This window comes from Parus major, chromosome Z (genome assembly GCF_001522545.3).
Source record: "Parus major isolate Abel chromosome Z, Parus_major1.1, whole genome shotgun sequence".
NCBI classification, from domain to species: domain Eukaryota; kingdom Metazoa; phylum Chordata; class Aves; order Passeriformes; family Paridae; genus Parus; species Parus major.
In genome coordinates, this window is record NC_031799.1 from 26,196,067 (window position 1) to 26,218,665 (window position 22,599).

Consider the following 22,599-nt stretch of genomic DNA (forward strand, 5'->3'; position numbering starts at 1 on the left):
TCAAATTATCATCAAAGGTATTAATAAATTAAAAAAGAAAGTCCATTGCACATATACTGAATGTGATACTAAGATCAAAGATCCTCTAAGTATAACTCTGTAACTAAATTAATAATTGATTCACTTTTCAACAAAACAATGACAATGTCATCAAGTGTAAAATGGTTAAAGGAAAAAAAAGGAAACAATACAAGTGGAGCACAGCTGAAACTCCAAAGATCTTGCAGTGGCAAAAGCAGCGTCTATCCTAAGATGTGCTTTGGAAGAACATAATGAACATTGTTTATATTTAAGGAAGACAACAGGGTAAGTTTCTCCAACCGCTTAGCCAGTCACCTACAGTCTCAACTTCAGTAATACACTAAGTTTTAGAACAAATACAGAACAGAAAACTTCATAAACTTCACATGTGCTTGGAAAATACGAGAAAGACATTGGGATTTATCAGAGTTTGCTTGTACCCAAATAACTTCACTCTTTCTTTCAATAAGTCATATGAATTTTTCAACTAGTTAGCTAGATCAAGTCCACATGTCAGTAAAGAATCTAAATGAGATGAACATAGGAAACTATTAAGCAGCAAATGCTGGCAATTTGTACAAGAGTTGCCAGATGGAGTAACATATATAGCTTAAAGGGTATATGAGGAATAATGGTGAAAAGAAAACTTTAAAATAAAGGAGTTTACTTAGAGGTGATCAGTCATGGGATTTATCAAATAGTATTATCACCAATATTAAACATCATCACTACCGATCTAGAAATTAGGAGGTTAACAAAATTAAGGACATGAAGGTGGACAGCACACTTTAACAGACCACCGACATATAAACTAAATAAGAGAAATTGTATAAACACTTCTGAATGGCCACACAGAAAAGTCTATTTCTCCCCTTTTATTATAAAGGTACACTTGCTTCTCAAGATAAAAACTTAGGGTAGGTGGATATGTACACCAGAAACCATGACACCATCTGATGCAGCCAGAGGGAGAGCACAGGATATCTATCAGTCAGGGTACTTCCATCAAGGAAAATTATCAGTGTCAGCTTAATGTCAGCATAGAAGACTTGAAAAAGTCCTCCTGTGCAGCTCCTCGAGCCCTGGAGCACCACCTTTCCGTTCAGTCAAGCCCAGGAAAAGTGAGTTCAAACTGAGAGAGGGCCTGATGGTCCCAGTAACAATGGTTAGAGAGATTTTTTATGCTCAGGAGTGAAGAGCATAAAAGAGTTTAGCTAGTTTAGCTTAGAAAAGAGAGAGCAAGAGAGGACAGGGAAGAATGTAAGGCACAGTCACTGAACATAAATCTGTATCAGAAGCAAAAGGAACAGAGTAAAGAAGTTCTTTGTGTAAATTAGAATTAAACTGAGTAATGCAGAAATGAGACATCAGGATACTCTTGGTAAGCTTTACAGTAAATGTCTCATTGTAAGCAAAAAATAAGAAACCCTCCTTTTCCCTTCGAAATCAGTTATAACAAAGAAACAATTGACCTTAAAAGGATAGAATATACTTATATCTATCCTATCTGTGTATGTCCTAGGATGGCCCAGGCCTAAGAAAGCCGAGTTTCAACCTGCAGGATTAAAGTTGGACTCTCTGTACTGCTATAGGCAGTCACATTTCATTATACACATTATACTATTGAAATAGATTCAGAAACTGTATTTCATGGCATCATTTAATTTTACAGAAGCAATTTCCTTGTAAGCAAAATCTAACAATATTTCAGTATGCAGAACAAAAGTATCTTGCAGATAGATGAAAAGGCATCAGTACTGATCAATTTCAATGTAAGTTAAAATGTAAGGGAGTGCTGTTATATTGCATTTCCTCAGTTTATAAATCTGTCTACCACTTCTTGCCAAACACCACCTTCAGCAGAGACAAGCTTGACCATTTGCCTGTCGAATATTACACCTCTTCCCTAACAAGAGTATCCAAAAAGAGACTGTGAAACTTAAACATATGGGGAAGAGGAAGGGCTAATGAATGAAAATTGCAAGAGTTTGCAACACTCTTAGTGATGAAAATGATAATTGCATTTAAAATGTGAGTAGGCAATGCAGAATATAACAGCAAATCATTTTTGCAAGAATTATGGGACATGGAAAACACAATCCAAGTCCAAATAACTGATGAGCCCAGGGCAGATATTGCACTTTCTCCTTAGTTTGTTCTTTTTTTTGATCATCAAGTCCCACAGTCTATCTGCACAAAACAGTGAGGATTTCCCCAGCATGGTTCTCTGCTGCTTATCCTTACATGGAGGTACACACAGGTTTTCTGCAACATTTTTTTACCTCTGGTATGAACCAAGAGCATATTCCAGAATTTCTATATTCAGGATAATACATTGTATTCTGTCTTCACATTATCCTCTAGATCTAAACACTCCCAAAATAATGCAAGAGCATCATGACCCACTCCAAGCTTACTAGTAATGTGTTGCTCCCCTGTTTTCTATGCTTTACAGGCACAACACCACAATCAGAAGTTTTAACCCACTTAATTAATCACATTTCTTATTTTTAACGTACACCCCATAATTTTTCATCCTTAGTAAAGAAGAAAACAAATATTAATATCCTTCTCCACTATAGAGTTTTTTGGAACACAAATGACAGATTTACCATATGCATGCATGTGTACTTCCACAAAGGTGAACATATAGACTGTTTTACAGTTTACATTAAAGAAAAGCTTCAGATTCCTCTTATTCCACTAGAAAACTTTACAAACACGCACTTCTGGTGGAATTTTAATACATTTTCATCCTAACAGATTTTCTCACAGGAAAATCTGATCAGAATATACGTATAATAAATCTTGCAGTATCAGGAAGATCAAATTTTATTTGGTTTGTTACTAAGCATATGGAATTGGTGTCACATGAGGGCATGATATTCTAAAGCGTTTCTAATTTCTAAAGATAAATATAAAAAGTGCACATCTGCAAAATTGGTAAGCGTATATTTTGAAGCCACGGTCTATGCCACATCTGACAGAAACGGAGGCTCTTTTTTTTCACAATTAAAAGAAAAAAAATAAATAAAATTTTGGTTTCAAAGCATGACTTACATACAATTCTCTCATTTCCAGGCTTGCACACTGAACAATGAAATGTGAACTTGTGTTTTGAAAACAAATTAAATGCTCCAAGGTTCTGTTCCTAACATGACATTGCTATTATGAAGTTTTCTAATACTGCAACACTACGAAAAATGCATTTGTGTCCATTCACACATGCTCACAAACAGGGGAGCCGCACTAATAGGTGACCATACAAAGAAAACTGACCAGTTTGTAGCACAGAGAGAATCATGACCTCACAGAAAACAGCAGCACATTCCAATTGGTGTTGATATTGGGAATTGTATCCATTGTTTCAGCCACTGTGAAGAATACAGCCAAAAGAAATAAGTGTTTTCTAGCCTCTTTCAGAGATGAACATTTCTTGTACCACTAACAATTAAAAAAAAATTTAAGAGTGCATAAAAATCACCAGTGAAACTTAAGTTCTGTCCCATTTTTACAGCTCAGATGATGATCGTGGGTGAAATGGACTTTTCTGTGGGTCCTGATTCACTCCTAGATATCCTGAAGAACACAGGAATGGTGTATTTTTACTGGAAAGTTGTGTATGTGATTCTTTGCTCCCCTTCTTTTTGTGCAGACAAATATGGACACAAGCAGGACTTTTTAGCAAGAGTATAAACCTTCACCCAGTTTGCAGGGAAGCCTTCAAAAAAGAAAAAAATAGGCCAATTTAACCCACAGATACAGATACGCAATCACATGAATCAGGACTTGTGCTCATACCTATTTTAAATTATTCCCAAATGATACATTCTCTCTTTCTCATCCTCTGTACAACTTCTCTGAAGACAGTAATAGAGATCCTGGCTCTGCACATCCAAAATACAGCCGTGAACACACCTCCTCCATTTACTGTAAGTTCAGGCATGCAATCTCATGAGCAGTTATGTCTTAATGCCAGCATACAATGAAGAAAATATTTCTGCAACTGGTCCTAACACAAGGTGTTACCCCATAATACGTAGTTGCTGCTTTTTCTACCCATGAGGCTTTCCTTTTCTTTATTAGATTAAGCTGAATACTGTATACACATCCTCACTTCATGTCCTTCAGCAAAGGTGCCAAAGGCAAAAGACACACTGATTTAAGACCTGAGGCTGAATTAGTAATCCCAGTACTTCAGGAATTCATTTAGAAATGGAGGCTATATGGTCTTTAAGGAAAAAAGAAAAGGGAACAAAACACACTGCATTCATGTTACATGTACTTCAGAAGGTCCTTTTTGCTCTTTATTTTTTCTTGAAGCTGACTTTACACTCTATAACCAACAGAGTAAACTAATTATCCCGAAGGATCCAAACCAAAGGATGAGATCGCTTATCCATTTTTTTATAAGTCCAAATGTATTAACCAGTGAATTGGTGTTGGAAAGTCTCAGGGGGCCAATATCTGCCACAATTCCCAAAAGGAAAGGTAATATGATGCCTTTTCTTGTTGTGTCATATTTTAAGGTGAAGGCAATGCCAAAGTGGTTTGCTTAGCTTCTTGGCAGTACTTTCCAGCTTTTTCAAGGGAACATCACATAATCAAATTCTTGATTATTCACCAGTTATGGCCAGAAAAAACTGGGTGGAGATTTGGAGACTTCCCTGAAAACAATTAGCAGTAATAAAACAGTTATGAATAATATTTAATACCATATACCACTTGACTATAGGAACATGCTCAACTGAGATGGCAATGCCAGGCTACCTTTCACACTCCCTCTCTGTACTGAGGCTGTGCACTTTCTTATCCATCTGCTGTCTGCAGCTTCCTGACTTCCCCAAAAGTTGAAGAAGTTTAACACAAACACATATTGCAAAAAACAAAGACTGCAGGTCACTACTGGAAACAAAGCAAATGTTAATGTGTTTTCCCCAACAAAATGAACAAAGGAGTTACAGTTACATGAGCCAGCTCATATTCCCTACAAAATTCAGCACCCTACCCAAACCTTAGACCATCCTGGGTGCTTTGCTCCTACATTATCACTAGCAGAGTGGGGCTGCTATTCCCCCACATGCATGTATTTCCAACAGACAGGAACACACAATCTTATTCTATTCTCCTGTATGGATATATTCTGTATGAACAAGTGACTCTCTATTCATTATACACACTGCAGACCCCCCAGATACCTTCCCACTCCCACATGATGCAAGCCTTTGAAAGACTATAGCTGCTGCAAAGACATGAAACCCCAGTGCAGATGGCTCCCATCTGCAGACCATCTCATAGCATCCAGCAGCATTCCTGCCCCTTTCTTGAACAGAGTTCCTGTAAGGATGGTGCTAAGAAGCACCACGGAGAAGCATGGAGAAAATTTCCTGTCTGAGATCCCTTTATGGAGATTCCACCAAAACCCATGGATTATAAGATTCATGCACTAATTTATTTAAGCATTTCAATATAGCTGAAATTGTAAAAATTACTTTATACCAAGTTCTGCTCTGGAGTCCAAATCCTGGGTTATACAAAAGAGCTAGGTACATCCCAGATAGAAAGCTGGACCCCCATCACAAAGCCAGGTGCAGACTCTCATGAAGCAGCCATAATGCAGGGCACAAAGAATAATTTTTTTTTTCCCCTCCAGTAAACCCATGTCTTCCACAGACAAACAAGGAAGGCCATCAGCTACTAGGATACACCAAGGTATGTCCAGATCTGTATTTCTGCATGACTGGAGTCTTCTTGTGTATTGCTGCACTCAGTATATGGCTTATAAAATATTTCTGTAATGGCAGCAGGACATTTATGAAAATGCTGTTCAGCTCAAACAAAGCACAGCAAACCATGCAGCAGTGAGCACTGAAGGCAGTATGTTGTGTCGAAGATCTGCAAGGAGAATTATGTTTTCAACATACTACTTACACTAAGCCACCTTCTTGAGGACCCCAGTCAACCCCCGTGTACACAAAAGATTTTTCTTGCTTGAAGCAGCCTATGTTTGCAAGAACATGGCTGTAGCATCTAATGCCACATACCAGGCAGGCTGGGAAAGCAGTCTTTGCCCTGAGGCCATGAGGTGGAAGGGCTGTAGGAAGGCAAACACTAAGAATTGCTCTCTTCATATTTACACATGTGAGAAATATAAAACCCAGATGTATTTCAGTTACATGAAATCAAATCTTGACTTTTTAAACAAGTCTCTGATACATCAACTCTTTGCCCATTTGGATGACATGTTAAGCCATTCATTACATGAACTGCAAGAGATAATCCACTCCAAAGTTATTCATGCAGTAATATGATTCATCTTTAGTGTAGCCATGATATAACTGGATGTGAATCAAAAAGAGCTTCACTCTGCAAAAAACATACAAAGAAATATGTTATGGCATTGAGGAAACATGGAAAATCAAACATACTCGCTTCACTGGAGGAATCATTCATATTACTGAAAAAGACTTACAGTATTAGGCTAAATAATCAAGACTTCATTTCCCAAGGGAAGAAACAGCAACCAGCTTTTTTGTCATTTTTGGATGGAGATGCTTGCTGAGGTTCATACCTGCTCAAGAGTATTAAAAGCACAGCACACAGTGCCACCATAAACTAGCGAGTCTATAATACTACTTCTTTTTAAAAAGCACAACATTTTAGAAAGCATAAATCCGAATTCTAAGTGCCGTGTATAAACGCAACTTTGCATTTTACCAGCCCTTCTCTTCGATCTATATTTCACCGAGACATAACTGAATGTATAAAACGCTACAAACGTGGTATAAAACTACCAATTGTCCTCCTTAAATAAAAGGCGAAGCTCGCAATTACACGACTTTGGCAAAGCGTTCTGTAAAATTACTAATTAACTACGATCCCTCGATCGGATTACGCAGAAGTGCTTTTCTTCCTCTAAAGCCGCGCCTGCTTCTTTTTAAATCAAGTTCCGCTACAGAGGGAGGGAAAACCGCACAAACACGCGAGCATGTGAGCATGGAGCGGCGGGCACCGCCTGGAAGAAACGCTGTTTCGGAGGCAGCCAGGGCGCAGCGCGGCTTTCGGCACGCCCGGACCCCCTCCCCGCGGCCGGCGGCAGCGGCGCTGGGGACACGCAGGGGAAACAAAGCGGTCCCTGCCGCCGCGCCTCCCGACCCTCTGCCGCCGGGACTGCCGCGCTCCGCCGCCCCGGTGCGGGCTCTGGCAGCAGGGTCGCACCGTGCCCGTCCCCGCCCTGCGGAAGGAGGGCCGGGCGGGGGGGCGCGGGGGGCTCTGCCCGCAGCACCGCACCGCTCCGCGCCGCCGCAGCGCCACTCACCGCGCCGCCCGTGCCCCGCCGAGCCGCGCCGAGCGGTGTGCGGGCGCGTCGCTGCGGCCGCAGGTGCCGCGGAGGAGGTAGCGGGGGCGGGCGGCGCTGGCGGGAGCCAACCGGGGCCCGTCGCGGCGCCGTGAGTCACCAGCGGGCGCGCAGGGCGGCCGGGCGGCTGCTATAAGAGCGCCGCGGGGACGGCCTTCCCCCCTCGTGCATGTCTCCGGCTGCCGCCTCTGCTCCTCGGCTCTCCGCCCGCAGCTCCTGCCTGCCCGCGCACCCCGTCCCCGGCGCGGCGATGTGGCTGGACCGGCAGCACGGAGACCCGAGCGCCTCAGCCGACAGACGCAGCGCGGGGCGGCGGGCGGTCCCCCGCTGCTGGGCGCTGCTGCTGCTGCTCGCCCTCGGCTGCCTGCGCGCCGCCGCCGACGGTGAGTGCGGGGCTGGGGAGCGGGCTGGGCGCGCATCGCCGGGGCACCTCCCGCCGCTGCCCGCCGCGGCGATTTCGTCTCCTACCACCCTGTCGTTTTGCCTCGCTCTCATTATTTTCTCCCGCTCTTTCGGGCTGCCGGCCAGCTGTCCCAGGGGGAGCGGGGCGGGCCCGGGCTCCCGGGTGAGCAGGGGGCGCTGCCGCCGCGCCGGCCCCGCCGCCCCCCGTGCCGGGCCAGGCGCCGCCTTTCCCCCGGGGCCCCGGGCGGCGGGAGCTGTGAGGGGGATCGAGCCCCGGGAGCCACCCGCCTGCTGCGGGAGGGGCCCGGCTTCCTGATCGATGCTAAGGGGGAGGGTCTGAGGGCTGGGGCTAACGCGGAGGGTCGGGGAGGATTGGGGCTCTCTTGTGGCGGGGGAAAGAGGAGCGCTTAGGAAACTCGCGGCGCTAAAGGTGCTGTCAAACTGCGGTACAACTTAGGCTTTGTGTTACCCAGCGGTGTTGGCATGGCTCTAGTTCAGGGTCCGGGGTAGCCAGCGTGAGGGATCTCCACCTGGTGGCCAGGCTGAGTCCTGCCGGCGCTGGGTCTCCGCTGCCGCGGCCGCGCTCGCCAGTGGCGCTGCTCGTGGCCAGCTCCAGGGCTGCCTCCCGGCGTGCAAGCTGCTGCCCCTATTGGCAGGGGTCCTGCACACTGAGCCAGTTGGATGGTCATTTAAAAATATTTTACTCTTAAGTTGAGGTAATAATAATTTGTCTGCCTCCTTTCTTCCTTGAGAAGCTGAGCTGCAGCCTGCTCTCCCAGGTAGGAGGTGGTCAGTTGAGGTCTGCATTGTCGTATGGCTCTTAAATCTCCTGACTATTGTTCTAAAGGCCTAAGCGTCTGATCTTGGCGGTATTTCCTATAACAGTGTGGAATAGTTTAGACTATAGACACCAAGTATGTCGGGTTGACCCCTGCCAGCATGTTGTTGTTTGTATCCAGTCCTCATACAAAGAGAGAGAGAAGAAATGTCTGCCTAGTCACCTCTCATCTCCCAGTCACGTAGGTTACTCCCATGCCTAGTCCACAACAGACATGGTTAAACAGCTGTGGAATGAAGGACCAAGCTGGCTGGCAGTGAAGCTGCTACTGTCCTGTGCTCAGGAATCGTCACAAGAGATACGCAGTGGAGGGTAATTAGTAGGCTAGCCAGCCAAGTTACTCTGATTGTTCCTTCAATTTGAGTTAGTTCTCTTCTGCTAGTAGTTGCAATTGCCAGGGTCTGGGAGAAGTCTAAGCTAGCTCTGTTGTGAGCTCTCACAATGTTTCCCAATCACGGTTGGAAGCTTTTCTGGGACTTGGTGTCAAATGACAGTACACAAGTGTCACATGTTTGAAGCTGCCCAGACAAGTAATCTGGCAACTTGCTTAAGGGGCTGAGACTAACAGTGATAGCAGAGATACAGAGAAAGGTAGTTTAACTTGGGTAGTCAGTCTAACTGTGCTCCTTCGCCCCACACCCATTGCTGCATATGGGCCAACTTCTAGTAAGCAGTTACCTAGGGAACAGTAAAATAATATCTTAACAATCACAGGCTCTGACGTATTCCAAAGAAAGAGAAAATGTGTAGAGGTGCTTCTACTCTGTTAAAAGCACATAAAGGGAGGCTTTGATTTAGTAGCTAATTGATGCTGATCCAAAAATCATTAGGTGTCTAGTGACGAAAACTGCAACTTGGTATGACTCCATTGCTTCAAATAGCAGTGGATTAGACTGGTAGTATCTAATCTAACTAAATGGTTACATGACATAGAATGGTGCTTGGTGTAAAACAGGGGATCAGAGTTACTGACTGTAAGTAGCCATCTTAACTGGAGCTCATTTCAAGTGGTTGTTAGAGTCTGACAGACATCTTCAGGAGCAGTAGCAGATGCTGACCTTTACCTTTGTGCACCTGTGTGGTTGTTAGGTCTTGTCGATTTTTTTACTTGTTTGTGGGCTAAAAGTACTTGCTCTGACATTTCACTTGGTGTCAGCTGCAGAAGCAATGTCTGGTTGTTAGGATTGTAATTGTAAAGTTAGTTGTTACTCCAAGCTCTGTGGTTTCAGTTATAGTTTCAGTTTGTGCGTAGCTTCCCTGTAGCATTTGGTCAAAATGATGTTTCATTTGTAAGTTACAAGGTTGCACTAGGCAGCCTTAGCAAGCCTTTTCTGGTTATTCTAACTTGAAATAGATTAACTAAGGACCATGGAGTTATTTTGGGGTCTCCTTAGAGGCAGGCTTAGTCTAATATCTCTGCATGCTATTTTGGGCAGGTTGACTGTTCTCACTCTGAGCGCCTAGATGAGAAAGTCCCAAAACTAGCAGGAATCAGTTGTTGCATATTTTATGTAGGTAGTACAGTAAAACCTGAAATACATGACCAGGGCTCACAACTCTAACCTTATTCTAACCTAGAGGTTTCTGGACAGCAAGGTATTAGGTTTAGAACAAGCTTCTAATTGTGGCATCTGCTCCTACTCCTAGGTGGTTGCGGTGTGCTGTCTTGCACAAGGAAAGCCAAACGATTGACAGACCATGACCAAGCAGTAGTAGTAGCTTTACAAAACCATGCTATTAGAAGGCACATGCTGGTGTAATTCCCAGCCAGAAAAGGAAACAGGGGAATGGAAACAGTATACACAAGAGCTGGTGTTCTGATTTTTGATGCTTTTTGAACACACTTGCCATGAAAAATGTTGTTAGCTGTTCTAACAACTGGGTTACTGCTTTACTTCTCCAGTAAGGCCACTAAACATTAGCAGAACTCAGAAAGATGCTGTTTCACATCTTGATCATGGATTTATAGAAGATATTCAGCAGCTAGAATTGCTCTTATGTTATTCTTGATTATACTGTCCAGCATTTGTGAGTACCTCATGTGTGGTGGCTAGCCAATATAATGTAAAATGGCTGAATACCTTCCTTCTGCTTTGAAACTGTCTTGCATTTTGCATGTCATACAGAGAGGATATAAAATAGAAAATAATTACTAAAATTTGGTGGCCTTTGAGCTCTGGAATGACAGGACAAAGCACCCTCACTAAATGATGCAATAAACCAAGAAGAATCAGGAGTCTTGCATCGTGCTTTAGGCACGTGCAGCCAATGCTGATGCACAATCTTACACACTTGCCTGCATGCATTAACTGGAACAGCTCTGGCTTAGCTGCTGAAGATGCAGGCTGCTGCTTTTAGTGACAATTATAACAGAGTTTCCAAGACAAGGCATATTCCCTTGAGGGATGGGGTCCTACAGTTATAGAGCTGAAGATACTCTGGAAAATGCACTCTAAGGATCTTGCAGAAAGCAGTACCTTACTCAAGTGTACTAACAAATCAAGATTTACCAGTTGTGAAATAGTGGACTTTCTTCCAGAAGGAAATGCTAAATTACTTTGCTCTTTTAGCATCACACTTCTTATTAGTAATATAAGAATCTCTCTGGGTGCCACTGTTTGAGGAGTAACATAAAGCATGAAAACTTGCTCAGCTACAAAGCAGTTATCTAAGCTACCTTTAGAGATGTCTTGGGGATTCTGCTGTAATGTGTTAGCAGCAGAGCACTGAAATGCTAATCCAGCTTGGCATTAATCAAATTTAAACCCAGTTTGCTTAAAGTTTGAAGAGTTTTGAGAATACGATGCTAGATGCAAGGCAGCAGAAGTAATTATGGGCACACATTTTTCAAGTGTTCACCCTGTCTTGAAGAAGAAAACAGTAAGAATAGCACTGAGACTGTTTGCTGCTGTTTGGCAGGTGGACAGTTGTGGTGCTTAAACTCTGCACTTGTACTGTGAATGAAAGCTTTTGGCTCTACTTTCATGATTGAATAAGGTGATTGCAAAATTTGGAGCTCAGATCTGGTTTCATGTTGATATTGTGCTCTTTATTAGGCTGTGTAGCTTCTTGATCAGTGGGGAAAGTGAAAAGATATTGCTTAACAGTATCAAGGCTTAGGTTCTTTTTTTCATTGAAGGTGCAAGAGCAAAATGTGAGGAATCCCAGTTTGCCTGTGGTAATGGACGTTGTATTCCTCAAATCTGGAAATGTGATGGTGATGAAGACTGTTCAGATGGCAGTGATGAAAGTGCTTGTGGTAAGTAATCAATATAATACCTCTGTAGTAGTGAGTGCTAGTTGGAAGTGGGGACTTAACTCCGGATAGCTGGAGAGATGCTTGTCCCGTCCAGCACTTCTGGCAGTCAGACTTCAAAGACAAATTCCTTAGAATAACCACTTCTGATTCCTTGTATCCATCTGAGGCAATTGAATTTTCCTGAGTGTTATCTAACTCTCCTGAAATTGGCAGTTGAGACAAAGCTTGAGACCAAAATTCTTCACTTGTGAGAGTGATGACTGACAGGAACAGAATATAAGCCTGTTCTCTGTTGTTTCTTGAATACATAATAGAAAATGTTTGCCATTAGCGCTCTGCTGTTGGCTATTCCATGGTTAAAAGTCCTGTTTTATATGTGAAAGTGATTCTGCTGTGTCTCCTATAAACATTAAGTCTAGCTTTGGCTGCCAGCCCTTGCTTTAAGCAGACATAGAAGCCAAGACAGATGACTAGATTTACTTGGAGACCAGGCAAAGCATGCTCTATGTCCATCACTGGTATGGTTGAAGGGCCAGTCTCTTTAAGCAGATCTAAACTATTACCCTAGAGTTACATAGTACCATGCTTCTGTAATGACAAATCAAATGCCTTGACTATAAACTCAGAGTTCAAAACCTAAATATTAATATCAATAGATCTTATTTTAATTCAAGTCTGTTCAAAGCAGCAGCTAATATAGACTAACCTGCTTAGTCTCTTTAGCAACAGAGGTCCTTCAGTGCCTGATTAGATTAATATAAATGTTTCTCTGTGCACAGAATAACTCTGTAGGAAGTGTTCAGCAGCACTGTTTACTGGGTTGGTGGGGGACAGCACCAGGCTTCCATGAACCAAGGATATTGAATAACTTTCTAGGGCCACGAAGCTGATCCCTGTTAGCAATAAATAAGCTAAGCTCTGGTCTCTAAACAAGTGTCTTTTTCTCCCTTGCAGTGAAGAAGACATGTGCCGAATCTGATTTTGTGTGCCTCAGTGGCCAATGTGTGCCTAACAGATGGCAGTGTGATGGGGATCCGGACTGTGAGGATGGGTCTGATGAGAGTTCCGAACTGTGCCGTAAGTGAACCTGGCATGGTGGTGTCCCCAGGCCTGTGAGGAGGAGCAGTTTGACTTTTTGCCTGCTTGCAATCTGGCTCTCCTCCTAAAACAAGGATGAACTTGTCTTGGGGAGCACCTTCCTAAGTGCTTGGCCTTGTCAGGGTCTTGAGGAGATATTTCACTGCTTAAGAAGATGCAGAACTGAGTGGGCAGTCTTGCACTTGTACTGGTAAGAGATAACAAGTACCAGGTTTTGCTCACAGTCAGAAGAAGCAAGTAGAGCATGGCAGGCCTGACCATCACTGTGGCTTGTCCAAGTGATTACTGTTCTCCAAGGCAGCTACTTGGCAATTGCAGTCCCAATACTACCAAAGCTAACATAGGGACTGAGTATCTGACTACATGTTGAGTGTGGGAAGCAGTAGTGCAGAGGCTTGACTGTGAGGTCCCAGGATTAGCAACTCTGGTCCGAGGTATCATAACTCATCAAGCAATATAAATCCAGGAAATGTCATTTTCCTGTATCAATAGGATCCACAGTGGGGAATATTTCAGCTCCAAGTTGTAGTGCACTTTGGCATTACTCCTCCCTACTACTACTTGTTGTAGCTCAAGCTGCTGTAGTACAACTGGAGTGCAATCAAAAAGCTACCACAACAAAGGTTCCCTTAAAATACTTACCTCTTAGGAACTGGAAACATCTTTTTTAACTAAACACTACAGAATAGTATAGCCTTTTCCATCAATTTATACAGACATCATGTAGGCATCTAAATAACTGCAACTTTGTCCAGACCTGAAGCCCTTCAGTCTCAGTTTTCAGCACAAATGCTGAAACCCAAGATCAGTAGCCCTTAGATTGAACTTAAGCTTTTTTCCAATAGATACAAGAACATGCCGGGTAAATGAAATCAGCTGTGGTCCTCAGTCAACTCAGTGTATCCCTGTGTCCTGGAAATGTGATGGTGAAAAAGACTGTGACAGTGAAGAAGATGAACAGAATTGTGGTAAGGAGAGAAATCATGGCTGTTACTTGAAATTTACTTATCTGGAAAGGAGCTAGCTGGGGACATGAATTTTTGATAGTATCAATATCTCTCGTACATTCATCTTGTTTTGCAGATACTTAAAGCAATCTTTTTCTAACGCTTCTCTATCCTGCTAAGTCAAAAGCTACAATAATGTAAGCTTTTTAATGTGTGTCTTTCTTTGCTAATTTTGGCAGTAGCCATAGGTAGGCTTAGTCACCTGGCAAGCCAACTGTCAGAACTTGTTCTCTGGAGAATTTCTGAAATTACTGCTTACATTAACAAATTGTCTCCTAAAAGAAGAGTAGCAACTTCTAGCTAAGGGTATAGCTGATCTACTTTATAGGCCTATCCTGAAATATCTGTGAAGCTGGATTTCTGGTGTTTGAGTGGCAAGGGGGGAGAACCTTCAGGCTGGTACACAAGTAGAGCTGCCACTTGCAGCATTAGAGTGCAGAATTCCTGGCTTATTCAAAATAATTTGCATATATATGAGTTTTCTGAGGTGTCCTGAGAAATATTTCCTGTAACCAAAGCCACAGGGCTGGGTTCCATTAGAACCGCCTTACCTGGGTGGCCTTATAAGACCCAGATCTCCAGACTTTTGCTCTGTGTCTGTGGAGTTGCCAACTTACTCAGCAAGCTAATGCCTTTATCTACAAGTAAATCTACAGACAGTGTTTCTAATGAAGCTGATAAAACTATGAGCCTAGGCATACTGAGCTGTTAGCTACATTGCTATTAAACCAGCATAATTTGTACTGACATAAATTGCATGCATGTGCTTAACCATGGGATCACCTTGGGCAAGATCTTAATTTGTTATCCCCGCTGGTCCAGGCAAATGGGCCACTGCTGTCCTGAGGACCAGCTCAGAACACTTTCATTTCAAACTGCAGTACATGCTGACCATCAGACTACCTTAATCTTAGTCTGTACTCTTGGGTTAGCAATTCCTCTACCTTCTGTCTTTGATTCACAGGGTTAGACCCTGTTCTCTGAAAGACTTGCAGTCTGAAGAGCAGGACAACCTAGCTACTTCAGAAGGTTATTTTCACTCAGTAGTTCAAATCTGATGCCTATCAGATTGGATTTACAATGCCCAATGGCAAAGAGGCTGGTCTGTGGAACCCAAATGTCCTGTAGGTGGACATTTAAGCTTCCCTATTGCCTTGTACAGGATGCTGATCTTCTGTCAGCTGACAGCTGCAAAACAAAATACCTTCACACAAAAGTCAGCCTTTTTGTGATAAGGTGCTAATTTCTCTTACTCCCATTTCCCCAGGCAATGTGACTTGTAGTCCAGCAGACTTCACATGCAGCAGTGGGCAATGTATTTCCAAGAGCTTTGTCTGCAATGGTCAAGATGACTGCAGTGATGGTAGTGATGAGCTGGAGTGTGCACCTCCTACCTGTGGAGTTCATGAGTTCCAATGCAAGAGCTCAACCTGCATCCCACTCAGCTGGGTGTGTGATGATGATGCTGACTGCTCTGACCACTCAGATGAGTCTCTAGAGCAATGTGGCCGTCAGCCTGCACCTTCTGTGAAGTGCTCTGCCAGTGAGGTACAGTGTGGCTCAGGTGAATGTATCCACAAAAAGTGGCGCTGTGATGGAGATCCTGACTGCAAGGATGGAAGTGATGAAATCAATTGCCGTAAGTTCACTTGTTCCTTCTCTAGGAGGTACTGCTTGATTCTTCTTTCATTTCCTTTGCTTCAGTAAATCTCAGGAGTAAAAGTCTCTAATGGCTGTGTCCTCAGCTTCTCGGACCTGCAGACCAGACCAGTTCAGATGTGAAGATGGGAACTGCATCCATGGGAGTAGGCAGTGCAATGGTGTGAGAGATTGTCTTGATGGCACAGATGAAGCAAATTGTAACAATGGTAAGTGTGGAACTGAGCAAGAATAGTCTTTGCAGAATATCTGTTGAAGCTGGTAATCACCCTTACTATCTTCATTATGTCAGTTATTCAGTGCTCTGGACCTGGAAAATTCAAGTGCAGAAGTGGAGAATGCATAGATATCAATAAAGTGTGTAACCAGCAGAGAGACTGCAAGGACTGGAGTGATGAGCCCCTCAAGGAGTGTAGTAAGTGAATAAACTCTTTGCACAATGTTGACTACTAGATATACTTGGATATAGCTTCTGAGTTGTCAGATGTCAGCTGGAATGCCCATTGGCACTTCTTGGTGATGAACTTAGAATTGCTACTTACAATAGGGTCATTTTATCCTAGCCAAACTGGTTGATAGGATGATTTCTCTGTAGCCAAGAAGGCACTTGAATACGTTAGAAACACTGAAACTTCAGGAGCCTCAGTCTTTATTGCTGCCTGCTTGTAACACACAGAAGGTGCTGATAGCTGAGCGTATGTGAATTTCAGGTGGTTCTCTTGCATATGACTTCAAGTGCCAGAACAGTTTATCAGGTGTGGCAGACATTGTTAGGAAATGGATGTGTACTTGGTGAAATGTTTCATAGCTAAGGCTGTGAGACTGAACATGCATGCCTTCTCAGAAGTGGCCAATTCTCTCTTCTAGACGTAAATGAATGTCTCGTGAACAATGGTGGATGCTCTCATATCTGCAGAGATCTTATTATTGGCTATGAATGTGACTGTCCAGCTGGGTTTGAGCTTTTGGACAGGAGAACCTGTGGAGGTAAGTATCTAGTAGTTTAACATAGACTCTACTGATGATAATGGAAGTGAACATAAATGAAATTTTTGTTCTTACAGATATTGATGAATGTCAGAACCCTGGTATCTGTAGTCAGATCTGTATCAACCTGAAAGGGGGCTATAAATGTGAATGTAGCCGTGGTTATCAGATGGATCTTGCTACTGGGGTGTGCAAGGCAGTTGGTGAGTGTTGACCTAAGGTTTTTATATCCCCGCTTTAAAACGAGTGAGCACGTGATGCACTTTTTAGTACTGTGGCTTTTACACTAGCTGTTGTGGTGTTACTGATCACTACTAACACTTTGAATGATGCCATGATACCATTCTTAAAGCTGACTTATGCAAACTGCTTGTATCTGCTCCCTGGGCAGGAGAATCCTCCCCATCAAGTTGTGGAGGGAGAAAAGAATGAGTTATGGTACAGCCAAGACCTCTGTCAGCATCTGCTACCAAGTGTGGAATGGCAAATACTAAATAGGATGACTTAAAACTTTTTGTAAAAGAAAAGTATGTGACTGAATATCTAGAAGTACAGATAACACTTAAACTCTTTTCACAGGGAAAGAACCAAGTCTAATTTTCACCAACCGCCGGGACATCAGGAAGATTGGCCTTGAGAGAAAAGAATACATTCAGCTTGTAGAACAGCTAAGAAACTCTATAGCTCTAGATGCTGATATTGCTGAGCAAAAACTTTACTGGGCAGACTTCAGCCAAAAAGCAATCTTCAGGTAAATAGGCTTAGCTTCTTAACCTAGTGTACTTCCCTAAACCATCCCATATTTTACCCAAGCTATTTCCCTAATCTCTGGTAATGAAAACTAGATTCCTGGTGGCCTAAAGACAAAGTACAGCTGATGCAAGTTCCTAGTAACTACTGCTACGTTTGTACAAAAGGCACTCTGTGGAAAGTCCCACATACATCTTCTGCCTGAAAACTTGGCAGTATTTGCTGTGGTGTGCCGAGGGATAGTATCTGTGGAGCAAGTGGTTGAAAGTGAGTAATTCTTGCATTCCAGTGCTTCTATTGATACCCGTGATAAAGTTGGAACTCACATCAGAATCCTGGACAACATACACAGCCCTGCAGGAATTGCTGTTGACTGGGTTTATAAGAACATCTACTGGTCTGATTCAACTGCCAAGACCATTTCAGTGGCTACCCTAGATGGCACAAAAAGAAAGGTTTTGTTTCAATCTGAGCTGAGAGAGCCAGCTTCTATTGCTGTAGATCCTATCTCTGGGTGAGTATTTGTCCAGGTTCTTTTAAAAGAGCAGACCTACCAACTACATGTTCTGATAACTGACTTAGGTAGCCTTTGTTAGTTATTGGTCATAATAAAGAGTGATACTACACAGTACTATAGTGCATCATACAACATAAATTCTGCTTCACAGCTTTATGTACTGGTCAGACTGGGGTGAGCCAGCAAAAATTGAAAAAGCAGGAATGAATGGATTTGACAGACAGCAGCTTGTGACAACAGAAATCCAATGGCCTAATGGAATTGCTCTAGGTATGTTGAACTTGTCTCTGTGCCAGAGGTATTCTGGAGCTTTAGCAATTTTTTTGCTACAAAAGCCAAGGTCATTCTTCAGAGAACTATTTTCAGCTTCTGAGAAAGGGAAGCTTCTGTATGCCTGAAGGCATTGCAACAGGCATCAGCACTTCTCAGATACTGAAATAGTAACTTTTCCTGAACTGCTCTATATTGTAGTTGAGGCACAGGCCAAATAGGCATCATGGCAGCAGCCCTCTGTATCCTGGACTGGTAAGAAAGTAGGGCAGCACTGCCACCTTTCTCAAACCTGTGGGTGTTTTAATTCTTGCAGCAAGTTTTGGAGGTTTCCTCCATGTGAACACTAAATATATCTGGTGTTTTCCTCCTCCTAGATCTTGTAAAAAGCCGCCTGTACTGGCTTGATTCTAAATTGCACATGCTGTCAAGTGTGGACTTGAACGGCCAGGATCGTAGAATTGTGCTGAAATCACATATGTTCCTTCCTCATCCTCTTGCTCTAACCATCTTTGAGGTAAGAATGACTTCCTGTAGTCATTGTCAAAGGTCCTCTTGCTGGTATGTGGCAGGAATGATGGGGCTGATGGTATCATGGAGGTGATGGGATGCAATGACATTGTCTTCTAGGACCGTGTGTACTGGATTGACGGAGAGAATGAGGCAGTCTATGGTGCCAACAAATTTACTGGAACCGAGTTGGTTACCCTAGTGAACAACCTCAATGATGCACAGGACATCATTGTGTATCATGAACTTGTTCAGCCTTCAGGTAATTTCAATACAATCTATAGTTAAGTCAGTGGATAGTTGTAGGAAGCCTGCCCTGCCTGGATGGTGGAAGTGGTATCCCTTCACTGTTTAGCTGTCCATTTCTACTTCTGCTTGGAGCTTCTAACACAGGCAGCCCCATGGGGCTTGAGAGGTCTAGTTGCAATTGCCCTTTCTTGGGCAGAGCAGATAGAAATCTATAACCAGCTGACACGAGTAATTCTACTAAAACAATTGCTGAGTAAATAGTTCTGCTGTAGACCTGAAGCGTGAAGGCTCACTCTATTTCACTCCTTAATTGCTGTGCCAACAGGTAGGAACTGGTGTGAAGAGAACATGGCAAATGGAGGGTGTAGCTACCTGTGCCTTCCTGCTCCTCAGATAAATGAACATTCTCCAAAGTACACCTGTGCATGTCCTGCTGGGTACTTCTTGCAGGAGGATGGTCTGAGATGTACAGGTACTGTAACACAACTAGGATCTTTCCCAGGATGAATGGGGAAAAGAGTTGGAGAGTATTGAACCTGTTAGTGGGAAGGAAATACAGTACTATAGGCTGACAGCTTTGCTAAAATTAATCTGATGTAATTAATCTTGGATGGGGGGAATCTTATGCATTAATATGGCCCTCAGAGTCTGCTGTTTAGAGTCCATGCTTTACTTCTGCATCATCATCATTTGCAATAGGGCCTTGTACCTCCATGACTTTCTGCAGACAGCAAACACAAGGACAGAACATACTCGGCCTCTTATAAAACAGGGGTATAAACTATCATGGCTGTACATATAAATACAGTGTTCAAAAGGTGATTAGCTAATGTTTCTATCCAAGGAGGTTTGTACGTCTTTTTTGGTCCAGATGAACTTGCTGCTGTGCTACTGTTGTCAGCACTGACTATGCAGCAAGCTTGCTTTGTCCAGTAAAGTGGAACTAGAAAAACTCCAAGATGCCACTGACTATATTGCATGTTGATTCTGACTGCCACAGAGTGCTAAATGCAAGGATGCTTGCCTCCCTTGGCTGTTCTAAAAGGTTGATATGGGTATCAAGGGTTGTACCTAACCAGTAAACTTGTAAAACTAAAACCTTATTCAGAAAACCTTTTGTGAGGGGTGGGATGGCTTACAACTCTTGTGACTTTAAATGCCTGTAATTATTTTCTCATTAGCTGTCCGGCCTTGTTCTTGGAACTACTTACCATTAAGAACTCTCTGCTGAGGGTGTGCTAGTGAAATAGTTAATGTCAGTGTTCCCAGTGACGCTAACAAGCTGCATGATCATTTTTGTCATCTGCTAAACCTTCACTACCATGGCTCTCATAGCAAAGCCATTGCAGAACTTCAGGATTAACTGATCTAAAATTAGTTCTTGATCTATAATTAGTTTCAGGTACTGGAACAACTGTGGCTTACACTGAGGCTAAAGATACCAGCACAACAGAAAAATCTCCAACTGTTGGACTAGTTCCTGGAGGTACTGGTCCCAATAACTCACACTGCTAAACATTAGAGAAATTAAATGCAAACTGACCAACTAGCCTACTTGGAAGTTTTCTCCTTTGCATGCGAGTAGAGAACACAGGCCAGATCATTTGTGTAGTGTAACAGCTGGAGCATGTGTTAAATAGATTTAGTTCACATAGGACAATGTGGAACCTGTGGGTTCCATGAAATCCCAGGAGTGCTCAGAGAAGGCAAGCAATAAAGAAAGCTTCCAACTAATACAGGATGAAGCATGTTAGGCTGTTCTAGCAGTGTGCTACTGAGAAGCTAATCAAATAGGAGCTTCTGGGTTTGGGGAATGCTTGCATATGACAGCCTGCCTGCCTGTCAGTACGCAAACTCACTGCGTGAAATTCTCACGCAGGATTCAACACTAGTGGTACAACCTCTGAAGTAGCAGCAGCTGGAAGAACATCAGCAGCTTGGATCATTCTTCCTGCTGGTGAGTACAAAATTTACTAGCTTTTGGGACCCCATGTGGTAGGACAAGCCACTCTTAGGAGCTTGACCTGACTCTACTCTGTGTTTGCAATCTGTCTTCCTGTAGTATTGCTGATGATGGCTGCAGCAGCTGGCTACTTCATGTGGCGTAACTGGCAGCACAAGAACATGAAAAGCATGAATTTTGATAATCCAGTCTACCTAAAAACTACAGAAGAGGACCTCACAATTGATATTGGAAGACACAGTGGTTCAGTAGGACACACCTACCCTGCAGTAAGTAAACCTATTAACCTGTTACGCCTGAGACTCCAGGTTAATACTTTGAGAAAGACTGCCAAAGGATATCTGAGTTGAGTTTAGGAGAGGTCTCTGCTTTCGAAAGCTCCTGGCTGCAGACAAACTACTAGGCTGAATCATCTGACAAATTTACCTATAATCAAGGTTAAAGTTGTGGTAGGTAACTAGTGTCCGTACCCGGCTTGGAGAAATTTGTGCTGAATGTGGTCACTAGCCTGCAGAATTAGCCATGATGTGTGTTGCCTTATGTCTTTTATTAATGCAACCGTAGCCAACTTGTACTTATTTTTTTACAGATATCTGTTGTCAGCACAGATGATGATATGGCGTGAGCACTGGATCAGCAATCACTTTCAGTTTACTTGTGTCTTATGTTCTTTGGGGATAGTAACCAGGTTTGTGGCTGAAGGACTTCCTCCGTTCTTGGAAGAAAGAAGATACTTTCTGTATTTATGGAACACTTGTGTAAATAGTTATTTTCTACAGCTTAACAACTCTGTAAATACCTGTCCACAACAATTCAGCTGTTAGCGGTTACAGTTTTATCAGTAACCCTTGGGTTGGTTAGTCAGTAACATCACTGACCAAATATAAAGCACTTTCCATAGAAAGCCATATTCCAGCCACAACTTGTAACACCTGTACATATGTCTATAGGCCACTTGTAAATAACTATTGGAAAATCACTATCAAGCACTTTGAGATACTTCAGATGTAAATTATTGTACACACTCTTTTTCATTGATTGGGGCAATGGCAATAGGAAAAAACGGGTTACTATGATTGCCAAAAATTTGTAAACAAAAGTAATTTTATATGTATGATTGTTTCAATCTTGTCCGTTACCTCTTAGAGGCCTACAAGAATGAATGATCTTTAAGAAACCACTGTAAAACTCAAATGCAGCCAAGGGGATAAAAATAAAATGAGTCAAGCAGTTGAAATATTGTTCTTGATTATTATGTTAGCATCGAAGTAAAAGGATGTATCTCCTAAGTTGAAAGCTTTGGTAGGCTGCACTACCACTGCTAGCCAGATCATGAAGTATTTCTTCAGTTATTTCAGCAGCATTCTAGGCAGCTAAGACACTTGCCAGGTGGCATGTTTGTTCTTGAGACTGATAGTCTATGCAGAGTAATGGACAGAGTGAGTCTCTTATCACAAGGAGAAGCCTGGCTGATCTTCTAAGTTAGGACTGATGCTGGCTAAAATTACTCAACTGCTACTGCAAGGTTTTGAAAGGCAGCATTGGCAGACATGTGAAATGGAGATGGGTCAGAGCATGGTCTGACAGGTGAGTGTGGGTCCTTGCAGTGTCAGGCTGCTGGCAATTACTCCCCATGACTTCTGTAGTATGACATGCTACTTGACTCTTGCTAGTCCTTCCCCCTTCAAGGTAAGAAATTGTTTATGGTGTGG

General features: G+C 42.9%; 1 protein-coding gene and 1 long non-coding RNA gene across 4 annotated transcripts; one reads left to right on the forward strand and one right to left on the reverse strand.

Annotated features, from left to right (window-relative positions):
• Positions 1-1,663: 1,663 nt before the first annotated feature.
• Positions 1,664-7,543, reverse strand: LOC107198188. Of its 2 annotated transcripts, XR_001518875.3 has the most exons (3): positions 7,340-7,543; positions 6,494-6,592; positions 1,664-6,387 (listed from the first exon to the last, which is right to left on the reverse strand). It is a non-coding gene; the product is annotated as an uncharacterized LOC107198188 (long non-coding RNA). The 2 variants fall into 2 exon arrangements; XR_004500455.1 differs by lacking the exon at positions 7,340-7,543 and having other exon boundaries at positions 6,494-7,248.
• Positions 7,527-22,124, forward strand: VLDLR (very low density lipoprotein receptor). Of its 2 annotated transcripts, XM_015614951.3 has the most exons (19): positions 7,527-7,761; positions 11,758-11,877; positions 12,832-12,954; positions 13,821-13,943; positions 15,250-15,621; positions 15,728-15,850; positions 15,934-16,056; positions 16,509-16,628; positions 16,706-16,831; positions 17,208-17,379; positions 17,668-17,892; positions 18,047-18,165; positions 18,543-18,682; positions 18,796-18,937; positions 19,250-19,396; positions 20,321-20,410; positions 20,804-20,881; positions 20,987-21,156; positions 21,477-22,124. In XM_015614951.3, the coding sequence occupies exons 1-19, from the start codon at positions 7,548-7,550 to the stop codon at positions 21,510-21,512; spliced, it is 2,763 nt and encodes a 920-aa protein (XP_015470437.1). In that variant the 5' UTR covers positions 7,527-7,547; the 3' UTR covers positions 21,513-22,124. The 2 variants fall into 2 exon arrangements, with proteins under 2 accessions (XP_015470437.1, XP_015470438.1); XM_015614952.3 differs by lacking the exon at positions 20,321-20,410.
• The last annotated feature ends 475 nt before the right edge of the window (positions 22,125-22,599 follow it).